This window comes from Camelus dromedarius, chromosome 12 (assembly GCF_036321535.1).
Source record: "Camelus dromedarius isolate mCamDro1 chromosome 12, mCamDro1.pat, whole genome shotgun sequence".
NCBI lineage: Eukaryota > Metazoa > Chordata > Mammalia > Artiodactyla > Camelidae > Camelus > Camelus dromedarius.
The window spans coordinates 49,148,405-49,172,004 of NC_087447.1; the positions used below are offsets into that span (position 1 = coordinate 49,148,405).

The window sequence follows — 23,600 nt, forward strand, 5'->3', positions numbered from 1 at the left end:
AACGTGTATCTTCACTTTTTTTTTTAATGAAAATTGAATTATTTTGAAATATGTTCTATGTCTTTTTAACTTAATTGTTCTTAGGTATTTTCCCTGTCAGTATACATAGGTCAATGCACTTTTGAAAGCTGCATAATATTCTACAGTAGAGATGGTTTTAATTTAACTATTTGCCTATTAATTGATATGTTTGTTTGTTTCTAGTTTTTTACTATCCCAAAGGAGGAATCGGTTTGGGAGAGAGTGGGGAAAAAGGTCCTCCAGTGAGAAACAAGAGACCGAGATTGTTTTCAGCTTTATTCTAATTTGTGACCTTGAGCAAATCTCATTCTTTCTCTAGGTCCAAGTGTCTGAATCTGTCAGAGAAGTTTCAGTAATGTATACTTTGAGATTATAAAGACTCCCTACCCCCCCCAGAAATGCCTGCGTATAAAACATTTTTCATTATGAATAATATGAATGCTATAATCCCTTAAATCTGCCCGTAAAACCCCACTTTGAGATTTCTTCAGCTACATGGATCCCTTAAGGTTTTTCCCCGACTCCAGTAACCAGTTGGCAGTATCAATTTGATAAGTAAAGAAGTGGGTTAGCAGCCCAGCCATGTGGTCATCCTGCATGTACCTCCACCCACCCACCTATCCAATTATGGTATTTTAGGACAGTTTCTCATCACTCGAACAGGCTCAAGCCTCGGCATGGGCATAGTCTGTGAGGCTGCAGAGGCACTGCAGAGTGCTTCTGGCCGGCATTTCACACATGCATCAACCAGCTGGTCACTCCAGCCAGTTTTGAATGTTGGCTGGGCTGTTCTTCACTCTCTTGAGTAGGTCTGCAGCACCCCTCCCACCAGGAAACCCTGATGCCCATCACGTTTTCCTCCTTGCTCTCAACCCTTCACACTTGCCTAGGTTGGACTTAGGTCTTCCCAAAAATGTAAGGCTGCTAAGGAGAGTGGGGAAAGACAGCTAATGTTTTTCATTATTTGTAAATTTGAGCTGCTAATGTGTATTTGATGTTTGGTACTTTTATATGTATTTTAGAAATAATCTTTTTGCTTCAGAACAACCTTAGGGAATGGAAGAAAATGCAAAAGTTCCTTTGAATACATGCAAATTGTATTTTTCTCTGGGTCCAAGTTCCTACTCAGTTTAGAGCTCTTTCTCTCACCAGCTCTCTATCATGTCTTCACCCCTGGCTAGACACCCCCTTCCCTGATTCCAACCTTGTCTCCTTGATGGAAGTTATCTGGGAAAACAGCTAATATCACAATATTTTTTTGTAAAAGACTATCCCCACTAACAGCCTTTAGTGTTATTAAATAAAATATTCTTAATAATCCAGCCTGAAAGCACATGTGCTCAGATGACTCCTCTGATATTCACAACTACTTCAAGAATAATTGACAAGGACTCTTAACCTTTTTTTTTTAATGCCATGGATCTTTTTTGACAGCCTAGTGTTGTCTATGACCCCCTTCTCAGAATAATGTTTTAAATACATTATTGCCTGTTAATGAGGATTGGGGAGGTGGTTGTAGGCTCTGAGTACCGGGAAGTAGGTTCAAAGACAGTTCTTCAGAAGGTGCAACTGGTGGTTGCTCACTCTCTTCTGATTAGGAGGACTTCCTCACTCATCTGGCAGTCAGCTTCAGATCCACCCCATTGTAATACACTAATATTCATCCCGGATGGGCAACAGGTTCCTCCTCCTTTCAGACAGCAGTTACAGAGACACCTACACAAACATGAAAAGAGGAAAATTCCCTACTTCTGTGAATGGAAACTATGTGAATTGTTAGAAATTTGTCTGGTTTACTTGGGTGAGGAGAGGTTCTGGGGTATAAGGCTTGTTAAGGAAGAAAGGCAACTGTTAGATTGTCTTATAGCTTGCTGCCTCCTGCAGTCTATCATGCCAACTTTAGATTCATTCAGAGACAACAGTAAAGGTCTCAGGGTCTTTTGCAGAATGTCTTGGCTGCTATAAGGGAGCTTTGGCTCTTTGAGGGAAATTTCCCTGTGACTGACAAACTTCTGGGAAACCACTGATTAGTATTGAATAATATTCAGTATCAGTATTCAGGCTCTTAGTGCCCTGGATTTGGTTTATAATGCTGTCAGAGGTGACCCACTGGAGAATGAGAAAGTGTTGGGAGAAGCAATCTGCCAGGAACCCTGAGCATCCCTGCATGTTCTTGCTTCACATGAATGCCTTATCTCAGTGTTTTCTGTTTGTAGTGAGCAACCTTGAGAGATGAGGTAATGTCTCTTTCCTAGGAGCAGGTTTGCCTACTGTTCACTGTGAAAGTGTTGAATCCCCCAAGCTCAGGGTTTTCCTGTGACACAACCCACTGCATGTGTAGGCATCCACCTAGGCCTACCTGCATCACTTGTTGGGGGGTGAAGGGGGGACTGGCACAAACTTGCCCATTGCTGCTTACTGTAGTATAAGCAATAAAGTTCTTTGTCTCTGATTCAGGAATCTCACGTCATCTGCCAGCATCTGTGAAAAAATAATAGGTTAACTTGTTCGTTTTGCAAGTAGGATCAAATTCTAGACCTTTCATAGACTACTCTTGACAGTCTGGTAGCAGGGATGGGATCCTGACAGACAAGGCTTCAGAAGAGAGAGGACATGGGCCAGGTGAGAATATAAGAAGGTAACCTGGGGTCTGGTAGCAAATGCTAGTGAGAAAGGAGGGTAATAAGGGCCCCTGGTTGTCCTACATGTTAATGAATGTTTTGAGACTAAGCAACAAGAGGTAGAATTGAAACACTCTGCCCAACTGGGATTTAGGTTGTTGCTCATTCTCCTAAGGCCAGAAGGAGGGAAGGATGTTTTGATAATGAGGCAGCAAGCCTGTGGCCCGAGCTGAAGGCAGTTATGGCTGTGACTGATGAGTAAAGGATTCCCCAAAGGTGGAATAAGTGGTGTCGCAATCAGGATATAGAGCTTTGAGTGGACCAAAAATATTAGGAGTTTGTTGAGTCCAAGCAGGTAACCATTTGAAACAAAAGTAAATGCATGACCTGATCCCTTTCCTGATTTAAGGAAGGAAGCTATGTATGCTGGGGGAATCTTTGAGGAGGGGAGAGACTCCCCTTTTATAGCTGTATTGGATATAATCATCTAAGTCACCATCCTACTTAGTCCCATGGAGACAGGGAGCACTGGGCACAGGGATGCTCAAAAGTGCCAAGGACTGTGGGGCAGATCCACAGTGGTATGCGGAGGGGTGAAAAAAATACCCTAAATAGAAATCTCTGATCTGCAGATGCTTGTAGGAGCCAAGCAGTACACAAGGGAAGAGGCAGCACTGACCCTGGAGCAGGAGTCAGAAAAGTCCTTACCCAGCTGCCCCGTGTAGGCTAGCCTCTCACACTTACGGCTGGAAGAGAACATGATCTCTTGGTGGCTGTGGCTGTGACTGTGGCCTGCTACTTACCTATTTTAAACTGCTTAGTTTGGATTCCCATGGTGGGGAGAAAAGTGTCTGAATTCAACTGGTGGGGTTTGGGCCAAGTTTGCAGTGGGAAAGGAAAATTAAAATGACCTGTAGGGGGAGCCTCTAAATGAATTCAGTGTATTAATGCTTTGTGGCTTTCACATCAATGTGTTATTGATATCAATTGTATATTTGATGATGTTTGACATGGTCCTAGATCATAAAATTTAGAAGAAGTCACCCCTGGAGGCTTCCTCTCAAAGAAAAATGGCCTAGTACAACTGTCTCAAACTGTTGCAAGCTCCTTAAACTTAACTAACTGCTGGATTTGCTATCCACCACTTGATGGCTCTGACCACAGTTTGATTCCTTTTAAACATTCCCTTTAACCTACTGAGAGGTCAGGTGTAATTTCAGCTCCTATACCTCTCATGCAAAAACATCAGGTGTAATTTCAGCCCCTGTACCTCATGCAAAACACATGTCACAACCTCTAGATGTTTCCTCACCCCCATTCTTGTAGCTATTGCTCAGTCATCCTGTAGGATGGATAGATGCCACCTGGCTGGTGACATGGACAAATGGGCTAGGTTGGACTGTTACCAGGGAATCTTCAAAAACAAGGACTGATTTCAATTATTCTAAATGACCTGGGAACTCTGAGGCCTACCAGGTGGGCAGGCAGTTACATTAGGGACACTGTCAATCTGTGTCCTCTAAATGATGTAGATCCCACTTGGGAGGTCCCAACAATGATAAATGGGGACATCATATATGCCCCCAGGATTGTATTTCCTTTGTGGAAGCCAGGCATTAGCCCCTTCTGCCCTGAAAACATGGTGTCTTGCACATATGGAGGGTCATAAGCAACCTTCAAGTGTTTAAGGAAACACCACTAGTAGGTCATGTAGCCCTTAGGTGACTGTGGAGATTGCCCCAAAATGAGGCTACCCTTGGTTACACAGGGGAGCTTCCTGGAGGGTGACCGACTCATTTATGCACACTCTGCAGGAGGTTATCCCCATCTTGAGAGTCATCCTGTTAGAAATGTTGATTTGAAATTTGCTCCTGACTTAAGCTGAAGCCATCAATGGTATCACCTCAGCCCTGGAAGTTACTCAGGTGAACCTCAACTCACTGGCCAGTGTGGTTATGGATGATAGAATCACTCTTGACTTCCTTCTGGGCCACGGTAGAGTGTGCAGTTGCTAATATATCCTGCTGTACTTGGAGTTATGCCTCAGAAACCATCTGTACAAAGTGCTGTGGAGGCTGGAGAGAGAGTAACTATTTTAGCACAGAGGCCTGGTAGGCCTCCATGAAATGAAATGTATTTGATCTGATCTTTAAATGAGGAGTGGGGCCAAGAGTGCCTGTTTTACAGATGAGGAACCTGAGGCACAGATGTTAAATAACTTGCCAATGTCACTCAGCTAGGAAGTAGGAAGTAAAGGATTGGAGTCAAGATCTCTTCACCTCCAAATATAGAGATTGCTGCTAAACCTCACTGCCTCAGCATTAGACTGAGACCACCAAAGAAGAACTGAGAGAGATTTGGAATTCACTTTAGATATTTTCCTAAAGTTGACTTGATGATCCATAGAATTGGTGATTATGTGTTTGAAGAAGTCTGATGAAGAACCCTAGGACTTTGTAAGAACCACTCTTTAAAAATGAAATATTTCAGACAAATTATAAAGTTTAGAGAATAATAAAGTGAACACCCATAAGCCCACTGCCACCTTTAAAAAAAATTACCAATACAGTTGAAGTCCCTTGGGTATCCCTAATCACATCTACTTCTGCACTCTCAGAAATGACTACTATCCTGAATTTGGTATTTATTATTCCTATGCATTTTCTTCACACATGTGTGCATTAACAACACATGGTATTATTGTTTTACTTGTTTTAAATCTTTATATATGGTATTTGGCTGAGGGTTCCCAAGACTCAGATTCATCCCTAGGTTCAGAGATTAGTTAGAAGCACTCACAGGACTAAGCATATAGTTGTACTCACAGCTAAGATCTATGATAGCAATATAGAGAGGACACACACTGGATTGTAAGAGAAAAAGATGCAGGCAGAGTCTGAAGGAATCCATGTGTAGGCTTTCTTATGCTCTCTCCGTCCATGAGGGATCTCATTAAATACAGTTTACCCCAGCAATGCAAATGGAGCGTGTGTGCCATGTTTCTCCCTAGAGAATCCATTAGACTCAGGACCCATATTATTGGGGCTATTCATGGGGGAACCCTCTGCCTACCACGTATCAAAATTCCAGGCTCCCAGAAGGAAAGCAGGTGTTCAGAAACCATATTATGTTCAAATAGTCTCCACACTGTCTACATTTATTAATTGGAATTCTACTATAGGAAGAATTGTTTTTTCTCTCCTATTCAATTGTGCATATCAGTATGGACTCGGATTTTTATTTTATTCAGCGAGTTGTCAAATACAATTTGCTCAAAAAATATATTCATACATGCATACATACATACATACATACATAAAATAACGCATATGAATATAATTTGAATTGGGTAGGTTCCCCAATGCTCTGGACCCCTGTACCCTTTTGTGAAGTCCTCTCCGAGGCCCGGAACTTTTGCTCGACTCTCAAGCAGTCCAGGGAAGTTTTAGGCAGTGATACCTAGCATCAGAGTGGCGACCAATAGGTGAGAGCGTGGATACAGAGGACTCAAAAAAGCGGGGGTGGGTGAACGGGGAGGGGGGCAGGAAATGGAAGGGTGAGGGGCGGAGCCAGGGAGCTGCGCGGCCATTAGGAGCTGAACCGGGGCCTGGGCAGGAGAGGGTGACCGGAAAGGAAGGGGCAAGTCCCAAGCCTAGGCTGGGACGTGGCTGAAGGCTGGCGTGGGGAGAGACGTTCAAGGCTGCACTGACCGGTGGGGGCGGGGCTGACTCCCCGCTGCAGCCAACCAACGGCCGCAACTGCCGGCCGCGGCCTCCGCGCATCCCCGCCCCCGCTTTATCCTGCACTGTTCGGCTGTTTGTGTCCGTGTCCGCCGTCCTTCTCTTGCCTCGGTCTCCCTAGTCTTGGTCATTCTCCCGGACTTTGGTGTCCGAGACGTGAGAGCTTGACCTCGCGCCCAGATCTGCCCTGAGAGAGATGGCGGAGCTGGCGTCCCGCGGAGGTGAGTGGGGCAGGGAGACTGGAGAGCCCCCGAAAAGTGGGGTACTGTGACTGTGGGAACAGGTTGGGCAGCACCATCTGGGTTTAGGAAATCCAGTCTACAGGGAATATTGGGTCTTAGACATAGCCAGAAAGTATTCTTGGCTTGTTATGTTTTTGTTTTCCTTCGACTGAAGCCAAACTTATTTAGAGATGAAAGGGAACTGAGGCTAGAAAAACCCTTCTTATTAGAGAGGGTCTGTGGGCTGCAGAGAGCCCTGAGCTGAAACTTAGATCTGGGCCTCGGTCCAGGTTTTGTTACTGACTCATTGAGAGGCCTTAGAGAAGTTTATGCCCTTCGGATCGGTTTTTACCATGTGTTCCATGAGAGGGGTTTGGACTACAGGATTTCCAGAGGCCTGACGATGGGTGCCCCTTAAGTTTTATTTGTTAGGAGTGAGTAAATGAGAGAGGCCTCCTTTTGGGGTTCACTGGAGGCTGCCAGCTACACTGAATTTATTGGAGTCTATGGAGTTACATTGTTCTTAAAGCTTGAGAAATAGGTGGTATTATCCGCATTACAAATAAGGTAATAGGCTCAGAGGTAAAGTGATTTGCTAGTAAGTGTCAAAGCCAAGTCAGACTTCAAAGACCAAACTACACTATACTTTCTCCCAGTAGGAGAGCATGGAGGGCTTGACTGAAAGGTGATTATAGGGAGCAGCAGTTAACAACTTTGAGTTCTCTGCTAAAATGAACGGCTCCAGAGCAGAACTATATCTGATTCTTCTCTATCCCTAGCTCCCAGCATATAGTTTGTGTGAAATAGTTTGGGTATCAGTGCCAGAGCCACCACCTGTGTTGCACACTGTCATCAACATGATCAGCATAATCATAATTAATAAAAAGAATGATGGGGACTCTAATTGTTACAGTGATAGCAAAGCCGCAAGTGAAATTGTGAGGACATCGGAATTTATAATACTTACACGGTGTTTTAAAGTTTATACAGCACTTTTGAGTGGTTCTTCATTCGATAATCTTAGATAAATATTATTGTTGGTCACATTTTATAAGCAAGGAATCTAAGACCTAGAGAGATTAAGTGACCTGCACAAGGTCACACAGTGAGAACTTGTATTTCTCCTTATGTGCTCTCTCCACTTTCTCTCCCTTTTCTTTGTCCTGGTCCTCCCCACCCATTCCCATGCCTAGCCTGTGCTCCATTCTTCGTATCACTCAGAGACATCCTCTTTTGATGTTAACCAATAATCATGTGTTGGCTGATGAATAATAGTGTTGGTATTAACTCGTATGACTTCTAAGAGTTTAAATCTCAGAGATGCAGAGGGATTTAAATGCCTTTAAGAAGGGGAGTTGTAACTGTGGTTGTTATCATCATCATCATCCACAGGTTTCAAGGAATGAAACTAGAATATGCAGTGACTGACAGTCTAAGAATAATAACTGTTATATATTGAGCTCATACTATGTCATGGGCCTTGTAATAGCCTCTTAAGTAAGCTTTTTAACTTAATTCCCTCAACCATTGTACTGAATCTTATAAATGAGGCTCTGGAAGCATAGAGAAGTTAAATAACGTGCCTGGGTTCATGAAGTCCTGGTCTGGTCCAGTTCTGTATTCTAAACCATTACACCAGCTTGGCCTAGGAACAGATCTTTACTTAGGAGAAAGCCTGACCCTCTAGCAGGAGAGCCTGAACAGGGGAGAGAGAGGTGTGCTCAGGTACGGTGTGAGAAAGACAACTGAGAGCCCAGAATTGGAGTGAGGGGAGGTTTTGCTTCTGGACTCGAGGCCACCTCCCCACCCGCCTCAGATAACGAACCACGGTTCTTCTCTCTTTAAGTTAGAAACAAGTGACTGAATGAATCACTCATGTTGCTGATGACAAAGCTTGTCCTGATTGACACTAGGAGTCTGTAGCCTTTGACAATGCAACTTTCCCCTTCAGTTCATTGCACAGAAGGCTACCTGAGAGAATAGTCTAAAATGCATACTTGATTATGGCATTCCTCTGCCAAAAACTGTTGAATGGCTCCCTATCTGTGGGGTAAACACCCTAATGAGGTATCAAAGCCTCCCAGGATTTGCACTCGCCTGACCCCTTCAATCCCACCTTTGCTCACAGCTTTTGCGTTCCACTAGAGACATACTGGATTACAGAGTCCCCACAGCTTGCTATGTTTTCTGTGACCTTTAGGCTTTTTGCATCGCACCCCTCTGCCCTTCTCCTTTTCACCTTTCACCTGGCTAACCCACTATTCATCCTTTAAGATCCAGCTTGCCCATTCATTCATTCATTCAATGAATGTTTGTCAAGTGCCTGTCAACTACCAGGCATGGTTATAGGTGTAGAGGTGTAGCAGTGAGTAAAACAGACACATCCCTGCCCTTTATGGAGCTTCTATCCTGTAGCGCATATTAAACAAGTCTAATAAATCAGTGATGAGTGGCATGGAGAATAGAGTGGGGAAAGAGGATCGAGAGGGGCAAGGGAGTCATCAGGAAAGTCTTCAGGGGTTGGATGATGTTTGAACAGATCTGGAGGAGGTGAGGGAGTGAGGACAGTGCCAATTTGAATGTTCCAAGCACAGAGTTTAAGGATATGAGACAGGAAATGACTTGGCTCAGTTACGACTCTTCCAGAACTCCTCTGCTGCCTTGATCTGGACTGATGCCCTTTTCTGTTTTCCTACATGCTCTCATGTTGACCTCTAAAGTAGCACTTACTACATGGTATTATACTTGTCTATGTATATGTCTGTTTCCCCAACTTGGATATGGGTTTCTTGAGGGCAGGGACCTCTGGTTCTGACTGCTCAGCACCTACCTTATGGCCTGACTTAGATGGAGTAGGCACTCAAAAATATTTATTAAATATTATGAGTAAGACCTATGGGCCCTGTTCTTACAGCCTCATTATTTTTTACAAATGATTTGGAAGACAGGGCTTGATGACAGATAGTGAGAGAGAAAAAAGAAAAAAATTCTAAGCCTGATTCTGTCTGTCTGGCTTGATTCTGTTTTTGGACCTCTGAGAAGTTGAATACCTGATTTTCTTTGAGAAATGTAGCTAGAGACTTCCACTTTCAGCATTATGGCAGGCTGGCTAACCTGTAAAATGGTAGGTAAAATATAACAAAGTCCCTTGTAGTTGAATTTGCAAGAAAGTAAGAGAAATCCCCAGGGGCCTAAAAAACCAAGAGTAAGCTGAAAACCAGAGAAGTCAGCCCCTTTACCTGACCTCAGATGCCCTGGATGTTTGCTGGTCCCACTTACATAGAAGCTTGGGCTACTGTTACAGTGAATGAAACTATGGGCCCACATGGGTTAGACTCTGGTTAGAACTGAGACGCCTTCGTGAAGCTTGGTGCCTTGAAAATCTATGTCCTCTTATCAGGTGGAGCAGGAAAAAGAAATCTCGCTACTGACAAAGATGACAAAGGTTGCCTCTTATCCTAGGTTCCAGTAGAAGCATTCCCTCATATGGATTTGGGTTTATATTTATATTACCTGAAAGGCCTAAAAATTCCAAGCCAAGTAATGGACATTAGAAACTATCTAGGCTTTTAATACCCTGCCTGCTTGGCAGAGGCACATGCAGAATTTCTCTGGAGAGACACTTGACAGGAGTCCCACAGAGTCTGGAGGGGAGACTTGTTAAATGAGAATGTATATTGCCTGCTCTGTGCTGTCGAGATCATGATGTTACTTTTGTATAAAAATTTAAACATTTTAAGTACATCTGTGCCTTCTAGTGATCTCCAGAAATGGATGATAGAGCAGAACTTGTATACAAGCCACATTTGGATGTGGACATGTATTTAGCTGCCTCCTATCCTTGCAGAGGTCATGGAAGAGGTGACATCATGCTCCTTCAACAGCCCTCTGTTCCAGCAGGAAGATGAGAAAGGGGTCACCTACCGGATCCCAGCCCTGATCTACGTTCCCCCTGCCCACACCTTCCTGGCCTTTGCAGAGAAGCGCTCTACGAGCAGGGATGAGGATGCGCTCCACCTGGTGCTGAGGCGAGGGTTGAGGACTGGGCACTCAGTACAGGTGACTCCCTATCCCAGATCTGGGCCTGGGCCTTGGTTTCTACATTGCTCAGAGCGTGTCAAAGCCTGTGCCTTTTCCTGTCACTGCAGGAAAAAGCTTGTGTCAGAGCTGAGGAGTTAAAAAAACAGTAAAAGCAATGGCTTTCACTTATAGAGTACTTATTTTGTTCCATGGGCACACTGGATCTCACAGCCACTCTGTGATGTAGGAACTGTTGTCAGTCACATTTTACAGAAGAGGAAACTGAGGCTCAGAGAGGTTGCTACTTGCTCAAGGTCACACAGCTATAATAAAGCAGTAAAAGTAGGCTTCAAACTCAGTCTCTGACTAGAGGCTTCTATGTTTCGTTAGATTCAACCAACATGTGGTGTGCTTTTCACTGACATTCTCTTTAATCCTCATGAGTTACAAAAGAAGTAAGCATTATTATTCCAGTTTTGCTGATGAGGGATCCTGATGCTCCAGCAGATAGGTAGCTTGTTCAAGACCACAGCTAGCAGAAGATGCTGGGAGGATAACAACCACCTTACTCCTCCTCCTCCTGCTTAGCTTCCTCCTCCTCCTTGTCTTCCTCCTCTTCCTCTTCTTCCTCCATGCTTTATGTGAAGTGCATATGATTGTCCCCATTTTACAAGAGGAAACTGGAGCTGAGGATTAAAGTGACTTCCCTTAAGCACACACCTAATAAGGGGCAGAACTTATAAGGGGCAGAGCCCTTGTCCCTAAGTAGCACATTTTTACTGTGATTTTAATGGAGGAGAGAAGCCTTGCTGCCCTTGGGCCTGTGAGCTACAGGGTTAGTTCAGATCCCATTTTTCTTATTATTGCCTTCTTTTATCTCTCAGAGCTGGCTGAAGTGAGGATCAAGTGAGGCAATGGATTTGAGACTTAAATACATACATACATACATACATTTTTAATAAACAGGCACTTTAATCCCCCTAATGTGCCCTGCTTTTCTGCCCACAGAAATCTCACCGTTAAAACTTCATGTCCATTGGGATGCCTTGTTTTGCTGTTATAATGCAAATGCTATTCTGCTGAAGGTGGGTCTTGCCAGCAACCCCTGTCTTTGCTTTTGATGACTTACCCACATTTCCCTGTGGGGAAGTGTTTTACTTTAGGGAATTTCCAGTCCATGCTCTTACACCTTGTCATGAGTTTTTCTTATGGCGTCCCATGGTCAAACCTCAGCTTATATTACTGGCGTCCTGCAGCCCAGCGTGGAGTTCTAGTTCTTTTGTTTCCTTCGGGATAGGCCATGCCTGTGGTTATGTTGCCTTACTTTCTGTCACTGACAGTTGGGCGGTTAAGCATTTGTTATCAGACCATACCTGTTACTTAACTTCACTATCTGGTAGTCACACACGTTAACAAATGTATCCACTTTAACTCATCCTCCCTTCTCTTCATGTTATTCACATTCATTCTCTGATGTACTTAATTGTAGAATCTTGAAGTTAGAAGAACCGTCAACTTCTTTCCCAAATAAAGAAGTGTTTTGTATTCTGTTGGAGCTACTAATAGCTTAGTGGTTAAGAGCACGGCTATGAAGTCAGGGAAGACCTATTTATCGGCTGTGACCTCGGATAATTGACTCTTCTCTGTTTCATCATCTGCAGAATATAATTAATAATAGCAATTACATAGTAGGAACTCAACTTTAGTCATCTTCTATTAAGGGTCTGCTTACACAACTCCTCCAATGAGTTTTGCCTTAATCCTAAGGCAACTGAACTTTGTGTGTGTGTGTGTGTGTGTGGAATGAGATGATCTGCACTTGTCTGTAATTAACTGTTGGTCTTCTGCCTTCTAGGGAAGTCCATCTGTACATTGTACAGATAAAGTCCCTCTTGTGGAGAACTGCACTTTGACGTACCTGAAAGCGATATTCACACCCGCTTCAACAGCTTCGGTTCTTTTAGTGGCTCCTTCGGCTACAGTTTGATTTAGTTTCTGGTCCCTTGAAAACTGTGATTACTGTCCCTGGGACCTGGTCTGGGATGTCTGTGTCCTTTTTTGAAGTATGGTACTCAGAATTGAACTTATGGCCCCAGAGATAGATTGACCAGCTCAACAGCCAGGTGGCTGTCCAATCTTGTATCCTTTTAACGCAGGCTAAGGTAAAGTAGCATTTACTTTTTTGGGTAGCTGCCCAAGTATTAAGTACATGGTCAGCTAAAACCTCCAAGCCTTTTTCACATTTTTTCTTCCTTTTAAAACCTTTTCAATTGTGGTAAAATACACTTAACATAAAACTTTCCATCTTAACCGTTTTAAGTGTACATTGCAGTATCATTAACTGTATGCACATTGTTGTGCAACAAATCTCAAGAACTTAGTACACGACTGCAAGTTTATACTCATTGCACAACAGCTCATTGCACAACAACTTTCCCTCTCCCCCGGCCCCTAGCACCCATTACTGTTCTTTGTTTCTATAAGTTTGATTACTTTAGCTATGTCATTTAAGTGGAATCATGTAGTATTTGTCTTTTTGTGATTGGTTTATTTCACTTAACGTAATGTTCTCAAGGGTCATCCATGTTGTAGCATATGTCAGGATTTCCTTCTTTTCAAAGGCCAAATAATATTCTGTTGTATGTTTGTCCATTATAACATTTAACCATTTTGTTTATCCATTCATCGGTTGACGGACTTGAGTGTTCCCACCTTTGGCTATTGTGAATAATGCTGCTGTGGAACATGGGTGTGCAAACATCTCTTCAAGACCTTTCTCTCAGTTCTTTGGGATATATACCTAGAAGTTGAATTGATCATTATATGGTGATTCTGTTATAAATTTTTGAGGGACCTCCATACTGTTTACCACAATGCACCTTTTTATATTCCCTCCAACAATACACAGTTTTTCCACATCCTCACACTTATTTTGCTTTTTGGTTTTTTTGATAGTAGCCACCCTAATGAATATGAGGTGATAGCTCATTATGATTTTAATTTGCATTTCCCTGATTATTAGCAATGTTTGGTATCTTTTCATATGCTTGTTGGCCATTACATTTGTTGTTCTTTATTCATGTTTCTCCATCTAAATTTTTAAGCCCAAGATTTGTTTTATCTCTGTCAAGCCTCAGCTTGTTTATGTCCCATTGCCCCACCTGGTTGAGGTCATTTGGCTTCTAATGCTTTCATATTTTGTTTACAGTTTCTTCCAGCTTCATGTCAACTTTATGTTAGACATATCTGGCCCAAAGAATTTTCTCTTCACAGCTAGTAAGGATGGCTGAGCTTCTGACTTCTCAACAACTGGACTGCCCAGTATTTTTTTTTTCCCTCCTATTCCTGAAAGGAATAGCAGTGCTGATGGATATTCTTAAATATTCCTGGCTCCCGCTCAAGATTGTTGATCTGAGCAATCTTAATTATCCAAATGAGTTTGCAGCTGTTACTTCTCATCAGCTCACATATTGAGTGCTATCCATAAAGTGTTGGTTTCCACACAGGGTGCTGAGAAGACAGGCACACTATCCCTGGGGTGACAATGGAAAATTAAGTCTGCTCCCCAGACGGTCTTATTGGCACTTGAAAGAGAGAAGAGACATGTATGGAGGAGGGCAGAGAAGAGCCTTCATACATTGACTCCTCTTTGGGAAGAATTTGCTCAACCAAATTGCAAAGAGAAAGCAAAGCTGTGCACAGATGTAACTGTCCAAAACATCCACACAGAATCCACAAAGTGTCACAAGGCAGGTTCACGCAGAATGGGTGTTTCCTTAGGAGTGCATACGCAGCTGGAGATAGAGAAGCTATTGTGTGGGGCATGGCATCTAAGCTGACACTTGAAGTGGGTGTGTTGAAGGTAAGAAGAACCAAAAGTGATTTCTCCCTGGATTCTCTACATCAGACATGATCTTTCCCTTCTCTGACATCCACAGTGCTTTGTTTATCTCCTGTCTCTTGTGGTATCTGTAAGACTTTGGAGTCAGCTCTGTGGGTGCCTTTTCTATCCTCCTCGAGGCAGGCCTAGCTGCCCTCTCCCGCTGGTGGCCTTCCGGGCCTTGATTTTCTGAGAGTAAACAGGGAAGTGAGGTCCCTGTCTCCATGGTTTAAAATGCAGTCAGGTCAGACAGCAATGTGGACTTCTCATGCGTATATTTTCCAGAGAGAAACAAAGCCATTTGAGGGGATTTAGGAAGCAGTCTTAGCCAATCTGGGAGAGCTTCATGGAGGAAGGTGGACTTCTGCCCAGTAATTAAGTTGACTTTGGCACATATGTTAGAACTGTTTACAATTGTACAGAGTACTCCGTCATAGAATGGGCTGCCCCAGACATAGTGAGTTCCCTGTCCCTAGACTAGTTCAAGGAGAGACTGAATGGCCTTTATCCACAAGAATTAGAGGAGAATCTTCTGTAGGACGTGTTAGCACTGGGTCCTTATGACTCTGAAATTCCATGATCTGAGCTTTGCTTAATAATGTGTTTTGCTCATTCATGCAGGAATTAAATTTTTTGTTGTGGGTGGATAATGCATTCATAGGGCTGAAGGATAAAGACGGTATAGAAATGTGTACATCCCATTTCCAGTCCTCTACCTCCTATAGGCAGTCAGTTATTTCTTATGTATCCTCCTAGTGCTTCTTCATGTAGAAACAAAGAAATACAAGTAGATAGTCTTAATACCCCCTTTTAAAACTTTTTTAAATGTGAAGTGATAACATAGATACAGAAAACATAAAAAATAATTGTCAAAGGCACAAAACATAAATGTCAGCTTTGTAAATTGACAAAGCCAGTACTTCTGGACTCACCACTCAGCTCAAGGAATAGAATATTGCCAGCACCTCAGAAGCTTCTCTTTTGTCCCCTCTCTTCTTCCCAAAGGTAATTACTAGTCTGATTCTAGAGTTTTGTTTTGCTTGTTTTTAATCTATGTATTCTTTATGTTTGGCTTTTTTTCTGTCTTGCTTCTTTTGTTCCATATTCTTGAGGTTTATTCAGATTGTTATGTACAGCTGTAATTTGTTCATTTTCATTGTTATATAATAGTCCATTGTATGACTATATACATTGAATCGATGCATTCTATATTTGTTGCATATTTGGGTTAGTGATTAAGTGTATAGATAATGTGGCTCTGAATATTCTGCACATGTTTTTCTGTACTATGTGCATGCATCTTTGTTGCTGTGTATATTAAGGTTGCAACTCAAAGCATGGTGGGTTTACCAGGGCCTCTAATTTTTGTCCTCCTAGCCCCATAGGGCTGTCAGATGAATTGCTCAGCTTCTTAGCCTTTCAGTTACCTCTTTGAAAATTAGTAGACATACTGAGGGGAAAAGGTACTTAAAATACCAGGTCATCCTCTCTGAATGAACTGTTTCAGTTCTTGGCCAAAATTCTTCATCACCTTGTTTGCTCTCTGGTGCTTCCAAATAGATGTTTTTGTTTTAATTTTTTATCTAGCCTATTTTTCTTTGGAAGATTTGGTTACATACCTAGTTTGCTGTAATTGGAAGTCCTTTTCCTTCACGTTTCTTATACACTCTTCTGTATTTTGCTTTGTTCATTTAATAATATATTATGGAGATCTTTCCATATCAGTATACAGAAGCTTTCCTTTCTCTTTTTTCACCTGTTGTATTGTATGTTCATTTAACCAGTCCCCTATTGATGAATATTTGGGTTCACTGTATTGTGCTGTTTCAAGCAATGCCACAGTGAGTAATCTTATACATACTTAATTTGATGAGCAGATATATCTTAGGGTAAATTCCCAGAATGGGGGATGCTGGGAAAAGATAAGTGCATTTATAATTTTGATATGACGTTCATGAGTGTTGAAGCATTTTGCACTCCAATCCATATATGAGTGCCTGTTTCTTCACATTTTTGTCAACAGAATATTGTCAGAGTTAATGATGTTGCCAATTTGTTTGATGAAAAATACTATGCCAGTTTAATTTGCTTTTCTTTTTTATATGTGAGGTTGAACATATTTTCTTTTTTTTTTTTTTTCTCTTTCTGTGAGTTGTCTGATCTTGGTCTTTGCCCAGTTCTGTTAGGTTTTTGGAAAATTTCTTATACCAATTTCAAATGTTGTTTTAAAGATATATTAAGGAAATTAGGTATTTGTTTATGATATGTCGGATTAGGCATTATCTCATGTTATCCTTACAAATCCTCTTTGAGCATGTTATTATGTCCTCGATTTAACCGATAAAGAAATGGAGGTAAAGTTAAGATTAAGTAACCTGGCCTAGATCACACGACAAGTGATGGAGGCAGGGGTTGAACTAGGTGTCTCTCACTCCATGTTTTTAATGACACTTTTATGAATTGCCTTCCCAGGGTAGTAGAAGAAGGGAAAAAAATCTTGGTCTTAAATTTTCCTTTATTTGCCTAAAACTTCCATATTTATCTGCCTTGCTGTGCTTTTCTTCCATTTGTTTTTCTTTTCTTTCTTTCTTTCTGCTTTTTTTTGGGGGGGGTCTTTCTTTATAAAAAATATTTATTTTGCCCCCATCATGTGCTAGACACTGGTGATACAAAAGTAGAATAAATTGGTTTCTACCTTCAAAAGACTCAGTCCAGGAAGGGAGCCAGTCACATAAAAAAATTACAGACACCTGTTTCAGTGCACTTCCCTTTACTGTGCTTCACAGATAATGTGTTTTTAACAAATTGAAGGTTTGTGGCACCTCTGCGTGAAGCAAGTCTGTCGGCACCATTTTTCCAACAGCATTGCTCCCTTTGAGTCTCTGTGTCACATTTTGGTAATTCTTGCAATATTTCAAACCCTCCAGCAGCAGAAAGATTACAACTTGCTGAAGGCTTAGATAAGGGTTAGCATTTTTTTAGCAACAAAGTGTTTTTAAATCAAGGTATATACATTGGGGATTTTTAGACATAATGCTTTTGCACACTTAATAGACTACAGGATAGTGTAAATATAACTTTTATATACACTGGGACACCAAAAAATTCACGTGACTCACTTTTTCATGCTATTTCCTTTATTGCAGTGATCTGAAACTGAGCCTGCGGTATTTCCGAGGTCTGCCTGTATGATATATAATATGTGCTGTAACTCTTCTATATGTACAAAGAGAAAGCCACTGATTCTTTGGTAGGGATGGAGAGGGAGTTTGATGGGAGGCTTCATAAATGAAGTGATTTTGAGTTGTTTTGGAAGATGAATTGGGCATCTAGGCAAAGTGGGGAAGAGTGTTCCAGACAGAGGAGACAGCATGTACAATGTCCAGCATTACCTCTCTGCAACTTTATAACTTATATAATATTTGAGAATTCAGTCAACACTTGGGCCTTCATGATTTTACAGATTTCACTACCATTTATTTCTTATCTTTGAGAGGTCCTAATACTTTTAATCTTTTAATGAGCCTCCTGTCTTCCTATTAGTCTTTCACTCCTGCTCTCTCTCCCTTCCCTTGTCCAGTGGGAACCCCTGAAGCCACTGATGGAAGCCACATTACCTGGGCATCGGACCATGAACCCCTGTCCTGTGTGGGAGCAGAAGAGTGGCCGTGTGTACCTATTCTTCATCTGCGTGCGGGGCCATGTCACTGAGCGTCAACAGATTATGACAGGCAGGAATGCTGCCCGTCTCTGTTTCATCTGCAGTCAGGATGCTGGCTATTCATGGAGCGAAGTGAGGGACCTGACCGAGGAGATCATTGGCCCAGAGGTCAAGCATTGGGCCACATTTGCTGTGGGCCCGGGTCATGGCATCCAGCTGCAGTCCGGGAGGCTGGTCATCCCTGCATACGCCTACTACATCCCTTACTGGTTCTTTTGCTTTCGGATACCATATAAAGTCAGGCCTCATTCCCTGATGATCTACAGTGACGACCTAGGAGCCACATGGCAGCGTGGCAGGCTGATTAAGCCCATAGTGACAGTGGAGTGTGAAGTGGCAGAGGTGAGCAGGAGGGCCGGCCAACCTGTGCTGTATTGTAGTGCCCGAACACCAAACAGGCGCCGGGCAGAGGCTCTTAGCACTGACCACGGTGAATGCTTTCAGAGACCAGCCCTGAGCCAACAGCTCTGTGAGCCCCCGCATGGCTGCCAAGGCAGTGTGGTGAGTTTCCGGCCCCTGGAGATTCCACATGTGTGCCAGGACCCTACTGGCAAAGATTTTCCTACCATTCAGCAGAACCCTCTCCTGGGCAGATCACTGAGGCTAGAGCTGGAAGCTGGAACCCGGTCAGAATCATGGCTCTTGTACTCACACCCAACCAATAAGAAACGGAGGGTTGACTTAGGCATCTACCTCAACCAGACCCCCTTGGAGGCTGCCTGCTGGTCCCGCCCCTGGATCTTGCACTGCGGGCCCTGTGGTTACTCTGATTTGGCTGCTCTGGAGAAGGAGGGCTTATTTGGGTGTTTGTTTGAATGTGGAACGAAGAGGGAGTGTGAGCAGATTGCCTTCCGCCTGTTCACAGACCGAGAGATCCTGAGCCATGTGAACGGGGACTGTTCCAGCTCTGGTCAGAACTGAGCCAACTCAAAACCAATTGGCTTAGGACCCATCTTTTCATAGAAGGGTTACCATAACAGGCAACCATGGCCAGGATAACAGAGGTTACTGAAGTCTGCAGAGAATCCAAAACATTCTGCCCCCTACCTTTTTTTCCGCTTCTCCTCCAAAGAGCAAAATGAAAATCTTGCCATAGCTACTGCAGGGGAAGGAGCACTGAACTGTGAATTGAGAGACCATGACATAATCCTGGCTCTGCCACTGTCTTGTTTTGGGACCTTGGACATGTCACGTGAACTCTGGGCCTCAGGTCTCCATCTGTAAAATGAGAGGATTGGTTCTGTGATTTCTCTTCTTCCCAGGTCTAGGAAAGTCAGGGGGCCCGTATGCTATGTGATCAGCAAGTCCTGGCTGCATATGTGACTCTCATCTCAAAATGGAAGTCAGAGGACTCATCTTTTCAAATGACTTGCCACTCATCCAAGTGTGAGGTTACAAGCAGATGCCATGGCACAAAGGAAGACCTGGATGGTTTGTTCTGTTTTTAGTAACAAAAGATGCCCACACCCTTCCAATCATGCTCAGAGCTCTACAGGCTCCCTGTTCTAGAGGAATTGGGCCGAACAGTAGAATCATGTGATCACTTGTCTGCTCCAGCTTTGCCCCTCTGCTCAACCTTCCCTCCCCTATCCAGAAAACATTATTTCCTCAGAAGAAAGTGAGAAGCTCCGTGTCAGTGGTCTTTAATAATAGTACTTATTATTTCTGATGGCACGACTCCTATGAAAGATGAACCTGAAGTTCCCTTATTAGGATAGCTCTTGATGGGAAAAGAACATGGGTTAGGAGTTTAAAGCATTGGACAAAACTTCTCATAGTTTCTGCCCTTAAGCAGTTCGCAGTTTATAGGGATAGAAGGAGGAGAAAATAAGCAGCTAGTTTGTAGATGCTGGGCTCTAAGTTGGAGTGCTCGTAGCTCCTGATGTCATTATCTTCACTGTATCTCATTGTGCCTGCAGGCATCTTCCCCAGGGCTTGTCCAAGCTGCTGAGTTTCCCAGTTTGTTTTTTTCAGAATGTTGTCCTGGCCCAGCCACTGCTTTACCTGTAGAGAAGCTCTTCACCATTAGGAAGGTCTCTGGACTCCCAAACCTCTGATTCAGGCCTATTTGTTTGGACCTACTGGGATGCCTCTTTGTGTGGTAGGTTTGGGGCTGAACTGTGCCAGTGCTGGGTCTCAGACGATACCAGATGGCTGCTCTTATTTTAGATTGTTTCTCCCATAGAGTGTGACAGATATTCTATCATGAGAGATTTCTTTTTTGTCCCTATTTTGGGAGGATAATGCCTTGAACAGGTATCAGGTAAATATGTTTGCTGCTGGGTAATGACCCTGGAGAGCAAGTCTTAGTCATGGAACACAGCCTAAGAGGCTGGTAGAGATTAACTTCACCTACTTTAGCGTCTGGCTTAAGCCCAGGGCTTAGAGGGGCTTTAAAAAATTCCCTTAGCCTCTCATACGAATTTCCCAAAGTTGTCTTCCCAGCACACAGTTATGATCATTCATTCACTCATTTATACGTTTATGTAAATATTTCTATAACTGAGTGCCTGTGCATAGTGTGAGGCACTTTCTATTGCCATTCCCTTGTTAAAAGTCATTTGTGGCTCCTCATTGCCACCAACACCTCATTGTGTTTACATTTAGCCTAGCATATAGGTCCTTTAGTTGTTGGGTGAAATAATGAATACTCATCTCTACTTCTTCAAATGAAGCCGCTGTCAAAGAAGACCTCTGTCAAGTTGGCAAGTGGAGGGGGTGGGGGTTTGGGAGTGGGCAGAGTTAGTGGTACAGGGAGGAACTGGGGAGGGGAGAGGATTAAAAGGGCTGCCCCCTCCTCAGTAGTGGAAACTCCTTGTTAAGCAAAGCTTTCCTGAGCACTGTACCCCAAATAGATAGGAATAGGGAAGATGGCTAAGTTCTATAACAAAAGCTAAAGGATGGAGAGAATGAGAATATGAAGACTTCTTGGGACCACCCAAGAAGGGAGTCAGGGACAGGTGCTGAGTCACATGCCCGTGTGGACCACACTGTTCTCATAAGATGTCTCATCTACCTCTAGTTTCCCTCCCCTTTCTCCTTCCCCTTTGCCTCATGTTTGCTGCTGCTTAGTGACTAGCAGTGAAATTCTGAATAGGCAGAGGGCCTGCGTGCATATTTCAGGAATGACAAGAAAAGAGGGCTGGGGTAATCCAGAATGAGGATGAGAGAGGACCAGAGTGGGGGATGGCAGCTGTGAAGGAAAAGAACAACAAGTAGGAGTCCTGACGCCTTTAGGAAGAGAGAGAAGGGGCGCAGACATGGAGCCTTGGCAGGAGAGATGGAGTAGGTGGTAGCTGCTGTGAAGAAGAAATGACAACAGGCTGGAGCTGTTCTCCGAGACGTTTTTGGGAGGGAAAGAGGGCTGCACAGGTTAGGCTGCTGGTAAGTTCCTGCCCAACCCTGAAACTTTAAGCTGTCTTAAACTTTAAAAACAGCTGTAGGCCCTCCAACTCTGTTAGTGTCAGTTAGCCAAGGTCTTCAGGACCCTGGGACTTATACCAGGATACTGTTCCCCTAACTGAACCCATTTCAGCCACTCTCAGGTTGGGAGAATGGAAAAGATAGGACAGGTGATGGCAGCTGTGAAGAAAAGAGGAAAGCAGACTGGAGGCTTCCAATCCAGCGGCATGATAAGAGGACTGTGTAGGCTGTGGTCCTTTGCCCCTAGAGGCCCCCACCCTGTCCTTGGACCCTTAGGATGGATCCATCCAGCACAGGTGGCCCACCACTGGGAGTGCAGGAAGGCTGCCCTCCTGCTGGTGTATGCCCAGACCAGCCTCCCACTCATTCAACCTGCTGGTTCCCACATTCCTAGGCTCCTAACGTTTACCTCAGGCCCTTTATTTTGACCTGTTCCTCCTGGTCACCAGTCTCCCCTCAGATCTATAGGATATCATGCACCTGCAGCCAGAGGTAAGAGACCTTGCACCCTGCCTGTTGGGTAGTCCGAGGGATGCACAGAGGCCAGCCTGAGGGTGCACAGTCCCCTCCCCAGGGCAGTAAGATTCATTACTTCCACTTTGGCTAGATTAGGCTGCTTGGTCTTCTCCAGTAAGCTGTAAATTTCCCCCCTGTGTTAGTCAGTGGCTGTCGGGTCATGCCTCCCTGTGGCCTTACCACAGGCTGCCTGGAGTTATTGTCCATGTTGTGCCCGCTCAGCCTCTGCTAGGCTATGAATCCTTGAGGGCCAAGTCTGACTCCTCTCTGCATCCTTTTTACCTTGAATCACAATGACTTACTTAGAAATATATGATTTTTCTATCATATTCTGAATTTCCTGAAGATAAGGACTGTGTCTGATTCCTCTCTATGCCCTCTGCACCCAGCACAGGGCCTGGCACAGCACAGACAGCAGTAAAGTTATGCTAAATGAACAAAGGGGTCACAGACCCTTGGCCTCCTGGAGGTAACTGAGAGGCCAGGGCAAGTTCCCTGTGGGAAGAGCAGGAAGAGCGTGATGTGTCCCTCTGTGGCTTGCATAGCACTCAGCCTGCTGAACATTGGCCCTAAATGAGTCTTATCGGCAGGAGGGTTCGGGGGAGGGTATGTCCAGGCTGGTCTCAGTACTTCCTGGGAGTGAGCTGCTCTCTGTCTTGGTTGGTCCTGCCTGAATGTCCCAGGATCACAGCCCAAGCCTAAAGCCAAGCCTTGACTTGGGGGGTCTCATGTCACTGGTATTTCCCCTCTGTCCCTGATTGGGTTTTCTATAACTGCCATTCCTCCAGGACTCAAAGTGGGATGCGGGGGTCTGCATGTTTGAGCGTGCCTTGGCTCTGTGATACCAAGTGCCAGAAGTGTTCTCTGTACTATAAGAACTACCTTGACTCTTTGAAACAAGGAAGATGAATAAAGAGCTTAATTCTGATGACTACTGTTTTGACTTTTGTTGCTGTTAAGGAAACTATGAGATGGTTATTATCCTAATACTTGTAGCTAGTTTGTAGCCAACTCCTTTAAAAAATGGATTTGAGGCAGTTTCTTGCTTTTCATAAGAACTTTTACTTTCAGAAAACCTTAATAATCGTCCTTTGCATTTTTACACCTTGTCCTTTGAACAAAGTTACCTACCGAGGGAAGCAGGGCAGAGATGAGCATGACTGATTTAGTTGCATATTACATACTAGCTATTAAGTGAAGGAAGTGGGATGCACAGAATCTCCCCTGTCTGACACCAGCCCCAGTGCTTGTCACTGCATGTCTTTTTCTATTTTGAAAATAACCTTGAGGTTATTCTCAAATTGAAGCTGGAGAGGCCACAAATATTACCTCAGTGAAGTGGGTGATAGCTTTAACTTGACTCGTGATTTTTTATTTGACTGCTACCATTGAGATGCTTAATGAGCTGCTGAATTTCGCCAAATGTTTCAAGTTCTT

General features: G+C 43.6%; 1 protein-coding gene across 5 annotated transcripts; it reads left to right on the plus strand.

Moving 5' to 3' along the window:
• Positions 1-6,190: 6,190 nt before the first annotated feature.
• Positions 6,191-23,094, plus strand: NEU3 (neuraminidase 3). 5 transcript variants are annotated; one of them, XM_031460338.2, is made up of 3 exons: positions 6,191-6,603; positions 10,451-10,662; positions 18,084-23,094. In XM_031460338.2, the coding sequence occupies exons 1-3, from the start codon at positions 6,579-6,581 to the stop codon at positions 19,143-19,145; spliced, it is 1,299 nt and encodes a 432-aa protein (XP_031316198.2). In that variant the 5' UTR covers positions 6,191-6,578; the 3' UTR covers positions 19,146-23,094. The 5 variants fall into 5 exon arrangements, with proteins under 5 accessions (XP_031316198.2, XP_031316199.2, XP_031316201.2 ...); XM_031460341.2 differs by lacking the exon at positions 6,191-6,603 and adding an exon at positions 11,632-11,708 and having other exon boundaries at positions 10,608-10,662; XM_064492716.1 differs by lacking the exons at positions 6,191-6,603; positions 10,451-10,662 and adding exons at positions 11,645-11,708; positions 12,479-12,785.
• Positions 23,095-23,600: the final 506 nt, after the last annotated feature.

Coding starts and splice junctions, on each gene's coding strand:
- NEU3 (XM_031460338.2), top strand. CDS start 6,579: ATGGCGGAGCTGGCGTCCCGCGGAG. Junction 6,604..10,450: donor GGAGCTGGCGTCCCGCGGAG/GTGAGTGGGGCA, acceptor CTATCCTTGCAG/AGGTCATGGAAGAGGTGACA. Junction 10,663..18,083: donor GGACTGGGCACTCAGTACAG/GTGACTCCCTAT, acceptor TCCCTTGTCCAG/TGGGAACCCCTGAAGCCACT.